The sequence below is a fragment of the Stenella coeruleoalba genome (genome assembly GCF_951394435.1).
Source record: "Stenella coeruleoalba genome assembly, chromosome: 2".
NCBI lineage: Eukaryota > Metazoa > Chordata > Mammalia > Artiodactyla > Delphinidae > Stenella > Stenella coeruleoalba.
In genome coordinates, this window is record NC_137147.1 from 140974775 (window position 1) to 140994182 (window position 19408).

The following is a 19408-nucleotide window of genomic DNA, read 5'->3' on the forward strand; positions in this document are numbered from 1 at the left end:
CCACAGGAAGGGAGTGTTACCTTCCCTTTATGTCAGTGACTACCCTTCCCTATTCCTACACACACACACACACACACACACACACACACACACACACACACACACACACACACACACACACACACACAGATGCACGCACGCGCAGTCCAGGAAATCCTCTTTAAACTCTTGGAGAAGAAAGCTGAGCTTCCTGGGTGGTGCCTGCCAGGCAGATGGCGGCCTAGAGAAGCTGGGAGGAGTCTATATTAGGCTGTACTGAGGCAGTTGTTTCCTAGGCACCTTTTGCAGCCTCCTGTTTCACTGAAAATAATTCTTTTGCTTCCTGCACATCCCCAGAAATTGCAAGTATGCCCGGCGTTGTCTCTATTCTAAGTCTGTGTGGATAAAGAACAGCTGAAGAGCCTCATCACTGGAAGTTCTTTGGGAGGTGGGAATTTTCTCTCCTTCTTGCCTGATAGAAAATAAGGCACCCTGGGCTGGGAATCTAGTCCTGCCCTTATCATGAGCCCAGTTAATCATCAAAAGCAGTTTACACACACATATGAATCCTTTCTGCTGGGTAGGGGTTGTTGTGCCCATTTTACAGATGTGGAGACAGACTCAAGGATATGAAAACTTTCTAGAAATTAGACCCTACTCTAAAAAACAATACAGGAAGACCTCTGGGTGCTCTGCCTCCCCCGCCCGTCTGCCCCTATGATCTCAGACAGAAAGACCAGATGTCAAAGCTTCCTGGGATCCCTTCCAGCTGTCCCCACCATCTTTAAAGTCCTCGCTGCCCCTACCTTTGCACTCTCAGGGAAGACAGGCACTCTCCTGGACACCTTGCCAACATTCAGATTTGCTTTTAATCTCTCTGAGCATACTCATGCGCCCAAAACTTTCATTTCTCAGTTTCTGAAAGACAACTTTCTAAACCATGAGTCAGACTGAAATCAAACATCACATTTAGGCTTCCTAAAAATATTACCCCAGCACAATGCCTTGGTTTTGTTCCCACATGCCCACCCTCCAAGCACACACACATACACTTTAGACTATCATTTAAACACTGGAATGTATAATTTAAATGTCTTTAATAGCATCTACTAAAAGGACATTCCCATGTGATTCTTCCCTTTACTTCAAAGCTATGATCCAAACTGGAGCTTTTACTGAAATTTAGGACTAAATAGTAGATATGTGGATAGCAAATACTGACAATAAAACTCAGAATATTTAAAATGCATTCAACTCAGTCATAATAACACTGGCATCTTTTCCAATTTTCAGCAAAACTTCTTTTTGTCCATCTCTCAGCCCAGTGCCTGGTAAATATTAGATATGTACTAAATATCAGTTAAATGAATGTTAATACATCTTAATCTTCTAAACATACAAGTTAGAAATCTATGGTTGTAATTCTGGTCATAATCTAAATCTATTTGACCCTAACACAAATGTCATTGGAATAAACAGCAAATAACAAGCAGCTGCTGGCATTCAAAGTATATATACCTCTGTCATTTGAACTGTTTTGAAGTTGGCCTTCTTTGGAAGACAAATGGTTGGCAGCTGCAAATTCAATTACAAAGTTCTTGGTAGGAAGGCAGAGAAAGAACCAGGGGAATCAAAGTGCTATTTCATACATTAAGCATGGAATTCCTTTCCAACAAACATCCTTCATTTCCCTGCGGGGCTAATCATAACATGCCCTTTGAACTTGGGAAAACTCACGACTGTACTTTGGGAGGAAGAATCTAGTTTGAAGGCCAGGCAAAGCTCAAGAGAATAAGAGTCACTCCTTTTGCCCATCTCTATTCTGCTAATTTTTTTTAAGGAAGAGGGTGGAACATAGGAAAAGCCACCAGGCAATAAGTCCAAAGGCCTGGATTAATTAAATGTATGACACTGAACAAGTTACTTCCTTCCTTTGTCCTTCATATTCTCCTTTGCAAAATAAAGGGGCAAAAATAATAAGAGTAAAATTGGATGACTTCTAGATGCTAATAGAATTTTCTGCAATGATGAAAATGCTGTAATCTGCTCTGTCCAATACAGTAAACACTAGCCACACATGGCCATTGAGTCCTCAAAGTGTGGCGAGTGTAAATGAGGAACTGATTATTAACTTTATTTAATTTTAATTCATTAAAATTTAAGTAGCTACATATGGCTAGTGGCTATAGTTTTGGTGAGTGTAGCTCTAAGAAGACCTTCAGCATTTTACGCAATCTTTGGAGGGCTATGTGGGAAAAGCACGGGTGTTAGAGAAGGACAGACCTGGGTTCTAAACTTAGTTCCACCACTTACTAGTTATGCAACCTTGTGCAAGTTACTTAACTTCCCTAAACTTCATCTTCCTTATCTGTACAATAGAATATTATGAACCTTCTCACAGATTTTTAGTGCAAATTCAAGACAATGGATGAAAATAGATCAGATACGCCCTCAATAAACGGTAATTTTTCCAGTTATGATGTCCTTCAGGGATAAGTTTCATGTCTTTTGCCTTCGTCCTACTGTTCCTTCCTGATCTAGGACCCATACTTTATCACCCCACGCCTGGGTCCTACAGATAAAGCGCTTCTCTTTCAAGAAAGCCACTTGCTCAGGAACTGTTCCAGATCCTCAGCTGGGGCGCACCTCCAGTACCCAAGTCCTCTGTGCCTCCGGAACTGCTGATTTACCCTGTGTCCCCTCCACCTCACATTTCAGGAATTCACAAAACCCTTCCCCCTGATTGCCTATCAAGCTGAAACTTTGTTCAGTGCAGCCAAAACACCTGTTAGTGGTTTCTGGTACTTTCCTCACTAACTCTCCCCTTGACTTCCCCTAGTCAATATTTTATAGCTTTTTATTTGTAAATGCTTTAAGACTTTTTTAAAATAATTGCTCAGTGATTTAGAATACTCAGAAATAAAAATGCAGCAAGCTACACTTATGGCTAACCCAGCGTTAGTTTAGTTACCAAAATAAAACAAGGCAAAAGACTATATTTAAAAGGAGTGTTTCAGTAAAATAATAAAAGTGTTGCACTGTCTATCTAAACTAATATAATGCGCTATGAACCTGGTCCAAATGTTCCGCTGGTCCTTCCTTTGGTGAATAGAACTTTTCCGTGGCTCCAATGCCCAAGTTTTATCAGTGGACACAAATGGATGCCTAAGATAAGCAGGATATATTTTCTATTGTTAATAATTATTGGGATGTTAAACTACCCTCTTCTTCTTGTTTTTCTAGCATTCCTCAGACTCAGAGAAAGAGAGAGAGAGAAGAGCTGAAATACAGGCTAGCATTTTGGTAGGATTTCGATCTGGATTTGAGTAAGCCATTAGACAAAAGGTTTACAGTTAGCTTGGAATTCCTGCTAACTTCTGAGGCCTCCCCCAACAAGGACATTCTTGAAGGATTATTTACTGAAGGATGATATGAAATCAAACAGGGCAAATAATTTTGACTCTGAACTCTCAAATGCGGTGAGGGTCTAATCTAATTTTTAAAAAATAACCTGGATACGTAAGTTATAACTCAATAAAGAAACGTAATGAACCTGGATCCAGACAACCTGTAAATACGACAATGTGGCTGATTAGTCTTGTCTTCTCCTCACAACTCCCCAAATTTCAAGATTTGACTGGAATCTGGAACTGATGTGGATCATTCACTCAACTCAATTGTTCCATTTTTTCTGAAAAGTAAATGCACTTAAGAGCATTTGAAATTCTGAACCTTTCTTGGTAACAGGTAAACTCAAAACAGGTCAAGTCTAGAAAGGTGATCATTTCAGAGGGACTTTTCTCTGTGGTTATTTTGAAAGCCACTGCTTTAAAAACTGACATTATGAAGCTTAAAAATAGGCCTTCCTACTAAGGATCCTGGACTAAAATAAAATACCCTTTCCTTCCCCCATTTCCTCATTCCCTTTTCCCTCAAACACCTTAGGAGAGTGGTGATATAGAGGGACAGCCTTTTCCAGTGTCTCAGATTATTACTTGAAAAGAGGTTTTTAAACATTTTTAAGAGTACTAGGTAAAGTTACCAAAATTCAGTGTCGGGTAAACTTGGAAAATTTTCAAACCAAGTAAGTATCCCAAGTGAAAATATGTCTGAGTTGGGATAAAAGTTCAAGCACCTTCTTCCACTCCAGCTGTGTGAACTCCCAGCAAGTTCTCCCCACTGCTCCCCCCACCCCCCCCAGTCTGGTTTCCTCATCTTGCAAAAGGAGTCAGAGGGCTGGAGGACCTGTAAGGTCCCATCCAGCCCTAACAGGCTCTGCTTCTATAAAACTGGGCGGCTGCTTCCTATTTTCATGACCCCTTGGAGACAGCAGAAAAGCCCCTGGCCCAGAAGGTTCCTGGGAAGCCTCATTATACTTAAAAGTGGTCCCCTGGGACATGAGAACTGCTACTGAGAGCAATGCAAGCTGACATGGCTATAAGATAGAAATGGTATTGAGAGGGAAGAATTAAGTTATGTTTTGCAGATGACACTAGTAAATCTAGAAATACTGATATTCAGTCAAAAAATTACTAGATATATGGGACTTCCCTGGCCGTCCAGAGGTTAAGACTCTGTGTTTCCACTGCAGGGGGCACCGGTTCCATCCCTGGTCGGGGAACTAAGATCCCACATGCCGCACAGTGCAGCCAAAAAAAAAAAAAAATTACTAGATATAATAGTGAATTTTAAAAAGCTGCAGGATATAAACAATTCATACAAATCAAACCACAGTCAAGAGAAAACACAAATTTAAAAATGTTCAATCACAACAGCATCAAAACGTTAGGTATTTAAAATATTAACTTAGGACACAAGAGAGTTATTCAAAAGAAACTATAAAACCATAACAGGAAAAGAGGAGGAGACATTAATAAATGGAAAGATAAACCATGACAACTCTTAAAGTTTTCTTTAACCCTACCCAATTTAAGAAAAGGGAAGGGCTTCCCTGGTGGCACAGTGGTTGGGAGTCCACCTGCCGATGCAGGGGACATGGGTTCGTGCCCAGGTCCGGGAAGATCCCACATGCTGCGGAGAGGCTGGGCCCGTGAGCCATGGCCGCTGAGCCTGCGAGTCCGGAGCCTGTGCTCCGCAATGGGAGAGGCCACAACAGTGAGAGGCCCACGTACCAAAAAAAAAAAAAGAAAAGGGAAAAAAAAAGACTATCAAAACTAAATAAGAGTTAAAAAGGGATTTTAGAAAGAGATAAAAATACCATAAAGACCAAATAAAAGTAAACCTGAAAATACAACAGATAAAAATCCTATTTAATAAACTCCATGAAGATATTAGAACTCACTATGTAGAAAAATTAACATAGACCCATACCTCACACCAAGAACATTAATTAATCCTAGATGGGACCATATAAGGGGCAGAAAAGTCTAGAAGAAAATGAAGCCCCATACTCCTATTAGTTATGACATGATGATAGATGTCTTAATACTAAAGAAAAGTAGCCTACACCATACAAAAGGCATGCTTTGCAAAATAAAAAAGTATTTTTTCCTAAGTAATACAATATAAAAGGAAAACATTGCAGTGGGACAATGTAGTAGCCACATAATTTATAAAACTTTAAAATACAAAGCACACTGATCTATTGCTTCAACAAACCAGAAGACAAGTAACTGTGTACTGGCTAATAAAAGACATGAACTAACAAAAAATAAATAAAATACAAAGCACATCAAAGCTATATAGACGTATCTATTAAAGAAGGGTCAGAGGAGAAGAAAAGTTTGCGTGAAACTTTTCAAAATGTTCAGCTGATACCACAAAACCATCCCACCTACCTCTCCAGCTTCATCTCCTGCTACCTGCAGTGATGCACCCAGCACACTAAACTACTTGCCGGCTCCTCCACACATCCCAAGCTTTCCCACTTGTGTGAAGTTGCTCATCCTGAGCTCTCTTCCTGCCATGCCCCCCCTCCCCCATTCCCATGGAAATCCTAGCCATCCTTCAAGACCCAGCTCAAATGTCATCTCCTCTGTGAAGGCTCTCCTAATCTTCCCCACTGGATGTGCGTTCTTCCTCCTCTCAATGATCTCTGACAGTACTTTCTTTGTACCTCTTCTCCTGGGGCACTTTTCTTACTCTGCAGCCATCTGTTTCCTTCTTCTTGTGTCTTTGCAACCTCTCCCTCCCCTCCCATACGAGATTTTAAGATCCTTGGAGGCAATCTTACCACCTACAGCATCCAGCATAGCAAATTACATTTGGTAAGCATTCATTAAATATTAGTTTAGATTGAATCGATGAAATACAGAAAATAATCCCATTTCAAAAATACAGACTAGTAAACAATTAAAGTAAAGCAGACTGAGGAGGAGTCCTATTAAACTATCCAAAAAAAATCACTAAGGCTTCCCTGGTGGCACAGTGGTTAAGAATATGCCTGCCAATGCAGGGCACACGGGTTCAAGCCCTGGCCCAGGAAGATCCCACATGCCACGGAGCAACTAAGCCCGTGCGTCACAACTACTGAGCCTGAGCTCTGGAGCCCACGAGCCACAACAACTGAGCCCACATGCCACAACTACTGAAGCCCGCGCGCCTAGAGCCTGTGCTCCGCAACAAGAGAAGCCACAATGGGAAGCCCGCGCACCGCAACAAAGAGTAGCCCCCACTCACGACAACTAGAGAAAGCCCGCGCACAGCAACGAAGACCCAACACAGCCAAAAATAAATAAATAAATTTAGAAAAAAAAGAAGGGACTGAAATGAGGATCATTTGCTTGTAATATGTCCTCCCCCTCTAAAAAAAAAAAATCATTAAACTTCAAAAAAAAAAAGCCAACTTCCTGAAGCTTGAGGGACCAGTTCAAACATACATTGTAAATTGGTTCTGTCTCTGTATGGAACATATTCAGTTAATATGTAACAAAAGCCATAACATGGTTCATTGCCTCTGATTCTGTGTATGAATTAATCTCAAAGAACAAAACAAATGGGTTTAAAACATTCATAAGAGTAACAATAAATAATAAAATTTTGAAAGCCACCTAAATAATCAACAAAGTGTCATTTGTGAAGCCAAATCCTATTCTTTAGCCAAAAATAAATGACAAGCATTAGAATTATGTCTATGTGTAGAAATGGGGGGGAGGAGAGACCCATCAACTGATCACAGCTATCTATATATGCCTATAATGGAATAACCAAAAGTTAAACTGGAAAATTTAATGTCTGAGGTTGTTTCTTTAAAAAGGTGTTGATACATTCAATTTTCTTTTGAAGTTGTACTTGAGCAGGCAAATATGCAAAAAGGAGTTGGGGGGAAAAGAAATCACTCTACCTTTGTCCGATTTTTCTTCAACCCCCATGTAACCTCTTCTTAATCTGACTCAAAGTAGGATACCCCTGGGAGCTTCACCAAGAAATGAGAGGCAGAGATCAGCATTTTTAGCAGTAGGCCCTGCACCAGGATTCAGAAAACACCTCTTTTAAAAACAAAAATGCAATTCATTCCGGGAGGTGTTAACTTAGCAAACAGGTATGTGAGCCTTCAAACAGCTCTCATGGGCTTTCAGGCAAAGAACAGGACATGAAGAAAAAACACAATCAAGTGGCCAAAAGAGACCAAGATGATTTTTTCAAAACTGGCAACTTCTGGAAGGGAACAAAAGAAACAAAACTGGGACGCTAAGCTTTCTTCTCAGGCTCACCTCATCTTCTTCCCAGTCTGTGGGTTCTCCAGGTTTTCTCAACATGTCAGAAAGATTCACCATTGCTTGACCTGTACTTCCTATGGATGTGGTAGAAATAACTACCAATTCAGACTGAGGGAAGCTCGCAAGGAAGGGTTTTTTGTTGGTGGTGGTTTGTTTTGTTTAAACATTATTTTGTTTTTTTCCAATCTACCAATAATGATTTACTATATTAAGAGTGTAGTGATGTAGACCCAGGGGTTCAAAAAGGTATGGTCCCATATAATCAAATTAATGAAAAAAAGACACATAAGGAACATTTAGAGAATAAGAAAGCATAAGACTTCAAAATGATATTGCATTTAATGTGATGTTTGTTACACAATATAGGCCAGAATACAAAAGGGGAGAGAGAAAACGTGAGTTAAAATTAAAAGGGGCCTAAGGCTTAGGATGAATTTTAATCCTTGGGTACTCTTAAAAAATTTATTATGAATTTTTTCAAACACAGAAATATGGAAAGAATAGAACAGTGAAACTCACACACTAACCAACTAAACGACTGTGAACAATTTTGCCCTGTTTGCTTTATCTACCATGTGGGTATGTGTATTTTTTCCCTGAACCATTTCAAAGTAAGTTTCACATATCAACTATGAACAACAACATTCTCCTACATAATCATATCATTATTACATCTAAAAAATTAACCCTAATTCTCTACTCAAATTTCCCTAATTGTCCCAAGAATTCATTTTACAGCTATCGCATTTTTTGATTCAGTACCCAACCAAGGTTCATGCATTACATTTGGTTGACATGTCTCCTTAGTCTCTTAATTCTCTAACAGCACCACTCCCCTACTTTTCCCCCATGACACTGACTTTTTAAAGAGACTGGCTCAGTTGTCTTAGAGAATGTTGCACATCCTGAATTTGCATGCTTGTTTCCTCCTGGTATCATTTAATTTGTTTCTCCATCCGTGTATTTGCTGTAAACAGGAAGTTAGATCTCAAGCCTTGATTAGATGCAGGTTTGGGTTAAACTTTAAATAACAGGCAGCATATAAAATGTCCAAATCAACATGATTTATCAACATTTACAATTTGGCATTAAGAACAAAAGGTAATAGTCAGCTGAGAAGGAAGAAACCAAAGCGGGCACCACTAACTACACTTCCCACTTGGATAGCATTCCAACAATCATAAAGTGCTTTCATACACATTATTTTGGATGATGCGCACCTGCCCGCCTTCCCTCACAGGTGTGTTATATTATCATCCTTCCTTTACTAATGAGGAAAACCAAGGCTCAGTGAAGTTAAATGACATGCCAAAGGTCAACAATTAAGAAGGGGCATAACTGATCTGGAACTCAGGTCCTAGAATAGCATGGAGTTACTCAGAAAAGGCTACATGGGAGATGAACTCTATGCTAGGTCTTGAAAGATGGGCAGCATTCATTCATTCCAGGCACTGGGCGAGACGCCGGGGAAATATCAGTATACAAGATAGTCAAGGTCCCTCCCCTCACTGAAAGTGTGGTGGCAAATACAAGACAAAAATAAAATCACACAGGAAAGTGGAGGAAGGCATTCCAGACAAAGGAAACCATGTGAGCAAGACCGGACAGAGGTAAGAAGCAGTGTGCTGGGGCAATGGGAGGACAATAAAGGGATCAGGCAGAGAAAAACTGAGCTGGATGGGTAGCTCTAACTGAAGTATTCTCTCCCTTTCTTTCAAAGATGCATAAGTAAGTGAAAGTAAAATGTTGTATGTGTTTATGTTCAAACAAGCACCCCACACATCTCCTTGCTCTGGGCTAAGTCATTTTTATGAACCTTTTTGCCATTTCTGTATCTGCTACAACAACAGCAGAGACATTCTTCCCAAGGACACGGGCTTCAGCTGGCCCTACTTTTCACCTGAAGTTGTTCTCAAAAGACGGTGCCAGTATTAGTTATCGCAGCAACAAACCAGTAGAAGCATCCAAGTTCAGAACGACAAAATCAGTTAAAACCACTTCAAAAGCTTCTAGTTATCACGGTGTACATCCCAGGTAAGGCCATAAGAGATCCCCCAAAAGCACAACAACCTGTCTCAATGTTTCTGTCCCCTTCCTTAAGGACCTTCACACTAACAGATGTGTGTCCCTACAAACGTGGCAGAAACTGCTGATGCTATGAATGCAATAATTAAGTCTGAGGGTTTCAGCCCCAAATCCAAAAGCTGTGGATGCCGCCAAGGCCAAGCAATGCACCTTCTTGTTTATTCAGCACCATATGGCCTTCAAAGCACTTCTGTATGTGTTATCTTGTTTAATCTTCATGATACTCCTTCAAGGTGGTAATGGTTCAATCATTTAATCAACAGATATCTACTGAGTACCTTCTATGGGCCAGATACTGATCTACTCACTGAGCAAGGAACAAATCAAGCCCTCACCTTCATGAAGCATACATTTTAGTGCGGGCGGGGTGAGGTGCAGTAAATACTTATGGACAATGCAACATTAATTAGTGGTAAGTGCTATGAAGAAAAATAGGGCAAGATAAAGGAGTAGAGCATGACAGAGAGTGCTATAATTAGAGTGCTCAGGGATGGGCTCTGTGAAGAGACATTTGAGCAGAGGTCTGAAGGAAGTGAGGGAGCAAGTCATGTGGGTATTTGGCAGAAGAGAATTCTAGGCAGAGGGAATAGCAAAAGCTCTGAGATAGGAATGTGCCCAACCGACTGTGGAACAGCACAGAGAACAGCATGGCTGGAGCACATAAGTGAAGGGGACAGTGGAGGAAAACGAAGAACCTGATCAGGCAGGGCCTTGTAGGCCACTAAGGCAAAGATTTGGTAGACCATTCTCATCCTCACTCTACAGATAAGGAAACTAAAAGAGAGAAAGTACAAAGGACTTGCCTAAGGTCAAAGAAAAAGTGAGGACTCGGGAAGTACCCTGCATTGCCACCACGAATTCTACTCAGGGCTCACACTTCTCCTTGTGGAGATTAAAAGCGTTCCTTTAAAACACAAAGAGATTAAGTATGTGCCTTATCATGGAAGGAGAGGCAAGGTACCCTAAGACTCAGCAATCCCACTTCTGAGTACATTCCACAGGGAACTCTTACAAGAGTCCAAAAGGAGTCGCTACAAGGATGGCGATGGCTGCACTGTTTGAGGCAGCAAGGGGTTGGAAACAACACAATTGTCTTCTCTAGAGGAATAATAAGTAAAATGTGGTACGTGCACAAGACTGACTGCTCTGCAACCGAGAGAAATAATGAACTAGACACATGTATAACAGCATGAACAGAGTGCAGAAACATGGTGTTTGGTTAAAACAAAAGAAACTGAAATAAAAGTTTAGGGTGGTCATTGCTTCTGTTCAAATATTGTTGATTATCCTCCTTCCAAGAAGGCCCCTGCCCCCTTTGAAGGTCAACATGGCCATGTGACTTGCTTTACAAAAATGGGAGCAAAAGTGACATGTGTCACTCCTGGGCAGAAACTTTAAAAGCCAGAATGTGGTTCACAAGATTCCCTTTTCATTAAGCATATTTCAGACATGGTGTGTCCGTCAGCCTGAGTCCCTGATGGAATCCAATCAACAGAGCCTCCCACTGACCTGCAAGCATGTCAAACTACTGAGATTTTCTAGTCTATTCCAACTGATGTAGATTTATAGCACAATAGGATTTTTAATAAAAATTGAATATAATTAAGGTACACAACATGATGATTCAATATACACACACAGTGAAATGATTATTTCAGACACGCTAATTAACATACACACCTCCTCACAAAGTTACTATTTTGTGTGTGCGTGACAAGAGCACCTGAAATCTACTCTCTTAGCGAATGTCCAGTATTCAATACAGTATTATTAACTGTAGTAATCACGCTAAGCATTAGATCTCTAGACTTATTCTTCCTATTAACTGCACCTTTGTATCCTCTGACGAACATCTCCCCATTTCCCCCACCTCCCCACCCCTGGTTAACCACCTATCTACTCTCTGCTTCTATGTATTCCACTTTTTTAGGTTCCACATATAAACTGAGATCATGCAGTATTTTTCTTTCTGTGTCTGGCTTATTTCATTTAGCATACTGTCCTTCAGGTCCGTCCATGGTGTCACAAATGGCAGGATTCCCTTCTCTTTTAAGGCTGAATAATAGTACAGTATCATTCAGCACTCTAAGCACACAAAACGATACTATCTATTGAATACCTTCCAAAGGCACACGTATAGCCAACAAACGGGTGGAATTATAAGACCATATATTAAATAACCTAGAGTGGGTGAGATGGTGCCTGTGAAAAAAAGGTAAATGGGGAAGGGGGAATGAGAGTAAAGGTGAAAATAAGAGAAAAAAATGAAAAGGTATTAAAAGGTTTGTTAAACACGTGCAAATATTAGAACTTTCATTCACTCACTGATTCACTCCACAAACATTTGTGCACTTATTATGTGCCACTACTATTCTAGGTACTACTTACAGAAGAGTGAATCCAAAAAGGGCAGTCCTATGCTTATAGTTTATGGTGTACAGAAGAGAGAAATATTTAAAATACCCTAAAAAAGATTATGGACAGTGAAGAAATGTCATTAAAAAATCAGGTGACATGAGAAAGAGAGACCTACTTTAGATTAGGTGGTCTGTGAACAACTCTGAGGAAATGACATTTATGCAGAGAGGTGAAGATTGCTTCCTTCCTAGCTTGGGAACAGGAAGGGATGATTCATTCCAGGCAAAGGGAACAGCATATGCAAGGGTCTGGAGGGAGTATGGACCATCCCGTGGAGGAAGTGAAAGAGGACCAGGGTAATGTAAGAAAGGAGCAGCAGGAAATGTGGTTAAAGAGATGGAGTGGGGGGCAGGCAGGAGGGGGATAGCAGCAGGCTCATAGCCCAATATAAGGAGTTTGAATTTTATTCTAAAGGCGATGAAACCATGAAAACATTTTAAACAGGGAAATGATATGATCTTATTTCCAATTTATTTCATTCTAACTTGGCACCCTTGCAATATGCTCATATATTTTTACAGACTTGCAGAAGAAATATTTTTGCATTCTTTTTCTTCAAGGACCCCCAGAACTTGCATAGACATCAGGTCTATGCATAACCCAGCTCTGTCTGAAAGGGGTAAGTGCTATGTTAGAGACCAGTCTCAAGGTGCCAGAAAGCCACAGAGAAGCAACCTTGCCAATTTAGTACCAAGAGTTCTTTAATGTCAATGGATTTTTTTTCTTTCGTTTACACTGTATGATAATGTTCAAAATTGTGCCCTAGTCTAATCACAGAAATCATGAGTACATCAGCTTTGCTTGAAAAAGGTGAAAGATGTAGATGTGGGCTTCCCTGGTGGTGCAGTGGTTGAGAGGCTGCCTGCCGATGCAGGGGACACGGGTTCATGCCCCGGTCCGGGAAGGTCCCACATGCCGCGGAGCGGCTGGGCCTGTGAGCCATGGCCGCTGAGCCTGCGCGTCCGGAGCCTGTGCTCCGCAACGGGAAAGGCCACAACAGTGAGAGGCCAGCGTAACGCAAAAAAAAAAAAAAAGAATGTAGATGTATACAGCTTTCCCCCCATTAGTGGCAGGAACTGTAGGGGAACAGTCCCTGTTTGTCTCAGGCAGCCTACACAAAGATGCCTCCTATTGTAACACAGCAATGAGTCATGGAGGTAGGTGCACATGGCACAGAAAACTGAGCAAGGGAGAGTCGTTTATCCAGAAGCTAAGGCACCTTAACACACATATCCACCGCCACGACTGGAAACTACCTTCTAGCTTCCTTGAGGCTTCTCTACCCAGTAACAAAGGTACCAGCAGCTAACATTCATGGAGGGTTTCCTACTATTAGCTCATTTAATCTTCACAACTGCTCTAAATAGGTTCTATCATTAGACCCATTTTCACAGATGAAAAAACTAAACCTAAGCCCGAGAGACATTTGTCCCAGGTCACAAAACCACAAACTTAGCCTGACTCCAGAATCCCACCTCTTAACCACTGTTTAGAATCTCCCAGTCCCACCCAAGCGTATCTGCCACCAACTAACTCCAGGAGAATTTCTTCTTTTCCTCCCTGTATTGTTTTCTTATAACGAAACTCCTCCCCTTTGCAAGAACACAGCAGTGGTGTCACAATTAACAACAGAACGTACTTCCACTCAGTACCCTCCTCCAAATCAAACGGGAGCACGATGATCACGCCACAACATTCAAAATTTGTCCTGTCCTTCCCTGCCCTGGGGGGCTTTCATACTATTTTAAGGGCATAAAATTCTGCACACTAAAACTGAACCAATCTTTGCAAAGTAATCCACTAACCTGTACAAGTTAATATCATGCAAAACAGACACTACAGTATTGAAAGGAGTTTGGGGACTTCCCAGGGGTTAAGAATCCGTCTGCCAATGCAGGGGACAAGGGTTCGAGCCCTGGTCTGGGAAGATCCCACATGCCGCGGAGCAACTAAGCCAGAGCGCCTAGAGCCCGTGCTCTGCAATGAAGAGAAGCCCCCACACCGCAACAAAGAGTAGCCCCCGCTCACCGCAACTAGAGAAAGCCCCTGCGCAGCAACGAAGACCCAATGCAGCCAAAAATTAATTAATTTAAAAAAAAAAAAAGAAAGGAGTTTGTCTGAGGAATGTGGTTGAGCTCACATCACAGGTCTGTCCACCACTGGCCTTGTGATCATTACAGGGATGGACAGAGCCACCAAGCCAACAGGTCCCCAGGCGATTAAAATTGAGAGAGTCAAAGGAAGGTTACAGAAATCACCAAAGGGTAGAAGATCCAAGCCTAATCTATTCATTTCATCAGCTGGCTTCCTAAAGTCTCCAGTGTGCAGGTAAGAGATTAAGAACTAAATCTTCTCTGGTTATTTCTCCAACTCGCCGGGTCTTTCTCCCTCAGGCAGTCTTGTCCCTTACCCAGGACTCAAGAGTTGCGGGAACTCAGAAACATACATGAAACAGCCACATCATTGTTTAACGAAACAAAGTACTGACTGGTTTGTGAGCAACACTGTAAGCTGCAGAGATGGAGCACCTTGTGTGTGATTTCCAAGACCATGGTGTCATGTCTCAGGTCGGAAGTTAGGGCTTATGGTCAAGTAAGGAACAGCCAGGAGAGACACTGATGAGATTTGTTTAATGAATGAATGAATTAAAAAGTCAGATGAAGAAAAGAAAAACCGCTCCCTTCGAGACAAGAGAGTTTCCAGGAAGGCCAAGGAATGAGAGCCCCCAAAGTCGACAAGCGAAAATCCACCGTGATGTCGGTGTACACACGCCCCCGCTGGCCAGGCAGCGGCCGCAACGAGGCACTCCCAGCCCACAGGTGTCAGGTACGAAGGTGAGGACTGCTCACAGGTCCCAACTCCACACTCTATACCGAGTTGGTCTCAAAGACGCAGATGCGATCTTAATTTTTCCAAGACATCTGCTCCCTTCTCCCGGTTACAGGCCAGAAATGCAGAGGATCTGGGGGGAAAGAGCTGGGTAGGGGCGGGCGATGAACCGGTTTTTACTTTTTAGGGAGAAGGAAAATGACCAGAGATCAGGGATGGGTGAAAGGGTCGGGAAAAGGGTGGGGATGGGGGCATCGCGATTCGTTGGGTCCACTGACTGGTCTTGAGTCAGGCGCACAATCAGTGCTTAGTCACCGATACCTCTGCGGCCGGGAGTTCCTCGCGCCTGGCAGTCCAAGACGTACGTGACGACCCGAGCGGAGCCCCGCGCGCCGCGCACAGCCGACTCGGCTCCTGAGCCCGGGCCGCGGCCTCCCCAGCCCGGCCCCGGTGCTCGCCTCCCCCCAGACTTACTCCGCCGAGCTGGTCCCGTTAACCGCGGAGCCGTCGGGGGCCGGGTTCAGCTGGATGGGCGTCGGCTTCTTCTTGGGCATTTTGGACCCGGGGAAGGCGCTCGCAACTCCGAGGGGAGGGCGGCCCCTCTTGCTTCCTCCCTCTGAGCTGCCCCGCGCCCGCCGCGCGGGGCCAAATCAGGGCTGCGGGCCCGGGGGTTGCCTTCGGGGGACGCGCTCTGCGCGGTCCCGTCAGGGCCGAGTGGCCAGTGGCGGTCAGACCCCCGCCCCACTTGCTCGGCTCACAGGGGACCGAAGGGCTTCCCCACCGGCGCAGCACCGCAGCCCCGGGATTCCCTCCCGCTCTCCCTCAGTCCACCGGTCCCCAGGGCTTGAGGGGCCCCGCCGCGCGCGCACCACAGCGCTGCTCCAGCCACAGCCCGGGAAAGTGCGCCGCCGCCACTGCCGCGTTCCAAGCGACTCGGCGCAGTAGTCCCAGAGGGCCTGGAGGGCGGGGGAGGGGTGGGGAGGGATAGGGAAGGGGGAAGCCTTGCCCCCCGCCCCCCCCCCCGGGCAGCTGCGTTTTCCACACTCCCACTCGGCTCCGCCCCTTTTGCCTCTCCGGCAGCCAATGGGAACACGCCTCGGCGGCAGATGACGCGGAAATACGTCACGGGGCGCGGCGTGCTACCCTGGGGGTGGGGTCCGGCGCTGGCTCTACTGCGCCCTCTGCCGCACAGAGGCACCCAGGTGGACCCACCGGGAACGGAGGTGACCTGGACCGAGTTGGTCGCCACGCGGTCTCCTCCGCTGAGGTGACTGTAGCCCACGGGCCGAGTCACGTTGATGGAGATGAAATAATAAAACGAATAAAGAAAAGGACCCCTTCTTATTTCTAGAGGCAACGTCGAGGAATAGACAACTTGTCAAGAGACTCCTTGTGCCTAAGGAACAGGCAAGTAGAAAGATACATATAAAACGGTAATACACAGTACTAGTCTACTGACGAGGGTACAGGGAGATGGGTGTTCAGGGCTGATGAGACTTTAAATTGGGGCAACCTTTTCTGAGAGCAGATTGGGAATGTATTTTTAAAGCCTTTGGGAAAAAAAGCCCTTTCGACCACTAATTCCAGTTCTATAAAACTTGGAGAAATAAGATGTGACTAAAGAGCTTAATGAGATAAAAGATGATTCAGGTGATTCAGAATACACATTCAGTCCATCTCTTTCCCTTTTCCCTTCCTAAAGTATTCAGTCCTAAAGGCATTAGGTGTGTAAAACAGTGTAAGCCTCTGCACCTGGTGGTCCAGAGCAGGGCATCAGCCACCCAGCTGTTTGCAATATATAGAGAGTAAGCTTCCCTTTTCATTTTGTAGCCCTTGGTACTGTTTGAATGTTTTGTTATTATGTATATAAAGTGCTCGATTTAAAACATTTTTTATAAATTGTTTAAAGATTAACATGAGAATGTAAAACAGTGCAGAGAGTTTGGAAAACAATCTGGCAGTTCCTCAGACAGTTAAATATAGTTACCATATGACCCAGCAATTCCACTCCTATGTGCTCAAGAGAAATGAAAAACATATATCCATACAACACTTGTATACAAATGTTTATGCAAATGTATGGCAGCATTTTTCATAACAGCCAAAAAGTGGAAACAACCCAAATGTCCATCAACTGATGAACGGATAAACAAAATGTGGTACATCCATACAATGGAATATAACTTGACCATAAAAAGGAATGAAGTGCTGATCCATGCTATAGCATGCATGAACCTTGAAAACATTATGCTAAGTGAAAGAAGCAAGTCACAAAACCCCACATATTTTATGACTTCTTTTATATAAAATGTCCACAACAGGCAAATCTATAGAGACAGAAAGTAGATTAGTGATTGCTTAGAGTTTGGTGGGACAGTTGAGCAAGGAATAGTATAATAGAATGATAGCTAAAGGGTAAAGAATTTCTCTAGGAGGTGATGCAAATATCCTAAAGTTGATAGTGGTGATAGTTTCACGTCTCTGTGAATTTATTAAAACCATTGAATTGTACACTTTAAATGGGTGAATTGTCTTTCAATAAAGCTGTTATTAAAACAACCACTACATCAACAAGGAAATTCAGGGGAAAAATAAAATAGCTAACAGAGTCTTGAAGAACAAAGCTGGAGGATTTACACTACCATATATCAAGATTCATCTAAGACTGAGTATTTAAGACAGTATTTAAGACACTGGCACAAGAACAGACAAATAGACCAATGGAGTAGCATAGAGTCTGGAAACAAACCCATCTGTATTTGATCACCTGATTTATGACAAAGATAACAATACAATGCAGTGGGGGAAAGGGTAGCCTTTTGGATAAATAGTGCTGGGTCAATTGAACATCCATATGGGAAAAAAAATGAGTCTTGACCACTACATCACATCATACATAACAAATCAACTCTAGATGGATTATAGAACTAAACACAACTTTTAAAAGAAAATATTGGAGAATATCTTCATGACATTAGGGTAGGCAAAGATTTCTTAAACAAGGCATACATGCACACACACAAACACAAATCATAAAGGAAAAATATGATAAATTAGACTATATTAAAGTTAATTATTTTGACCTTCAAAAAGGGTAAAAAGACGGCGGTCCAGTGGTTAGAACTCGGTGCTTTCACTGCCGTGGCCCAGGTTCAATCTTCAGTCAGGGATCTAAGATCCTGCAAAAAAAAAAAAAAGGGAGTGGGGGTAAAAAGAAAGAAGACATTTGCAACATATATTGGAAAAAGAACGCATATGTATAATGTCTAAAGAACTCCTACACCTTAACTAGAAAAAGACATGAAAAGAGGCTGAATTTCTTTAGTTATCAGGAAAATGCAACTTAAAACCACAGTGTGAGTACCTAATGCCACTAAAGTATACACTTGATAATGGTCAAAATGGTAAAATTTTTATGTATATTTTACCACAATAATAATAAAAAACACTATAATACTACACTTACTATTCTGGCTAAACTGAAAAGGACAAATAATATCAAATGTTGGTAAGATGTGGAGCAACTAGGACAGGATTCTCTTACACTGATAGTGGGAGTATAAATTTTGAGCAACCAGTTTGAAAAACTGTTTGGTAGTATGTACTATAAGGTTGAACATCTATCCTATGACCCAGAGATTCTGATCCTGGACATATACCTACAGAAATCAATATATATGTTCACCAAAAAAAAATGTATAAGACCATTCATAGCACCACTATTCATAATAGTTATTAGGGAAACAACCCAAATGTCCATCAACAGTAAATGGATAAATTGTGGTAAATTCATGCAATGGAATACAGCATTGTGAAAATAGACTACAACTACTTGCAACAATATGAATTAATCTCACTAACATGCTGTTGAGTAGAAGACACAAGAAATATATATATATATATATATATATATATATGCTCAAAACTGGCAAATCTAATCTATGGTGGTAGAAGTTGGGATAGTCATTATCCTTGAGGAGGAAAGTAACAGGAAGATGAGTTGAAGTAGGCTTTTAGGGTACTGGTAATGTTTGCTTTCTTGATCTGGAGGGAGATCACAGGAAAGAGTGTTCCAGTTACGATTTATGTTATCTTTCAGTAAAACAATCTATGTTCTGGATCTATGTTACCCTTCAATAAAACAATTACTAGAGGAAAAAAAATTTACTCAACATCACTAATCATCAAGGAAATGGAAATCAAAACCACAATGAGTTATCACCTCACACCTGTTAGAATGGCTATCATCAAAAGAACAAGCCATAAGTGTTGGCAGAGCATGGAGAAAAGGGAACCCTTGGGTATTTTTGGTGGGAATGCAAATTGATACATCAAAAAAACAAAATTTTGGAGGTTTCTCAAAAAAACATAAAATTAAAAATAGATCTACCAGGGCTTCCCTGGTGGCGCAGTGGTTG

At 42.2% G+C, this 19408-nt stretch overlaps 1 protein-coding gene across 2 annotated transcripts in view; it reads right to left on the reverse strand.

The window, feature by feature from the left end:
• The window catches only part of MAP2K1 (mitogen-activated protein kinase kinase 1), a 78168-nt gene extending 62202 nt beyond the window's left edge, over positions 1 to 15966 (reverse strand). For both annotated transcript variants that reach the window (XM_079912487.1, XM_079912486.1), the window contains exon 1: positions 15465 to 15966. In XM_079912487.1, coding sequence (XP_079768613.1) covers positions 15465 to 15544 — 80 coding nt within the window. In that variant the 5' untranslated portion in view covers positions 15545 to 15966. The remainder of the gene's footprint in view (positions 1 to 15464) is intronic.
• Between the last annotated feature and the right edge of the window lie 3442 nt (positions 15967 to 19408).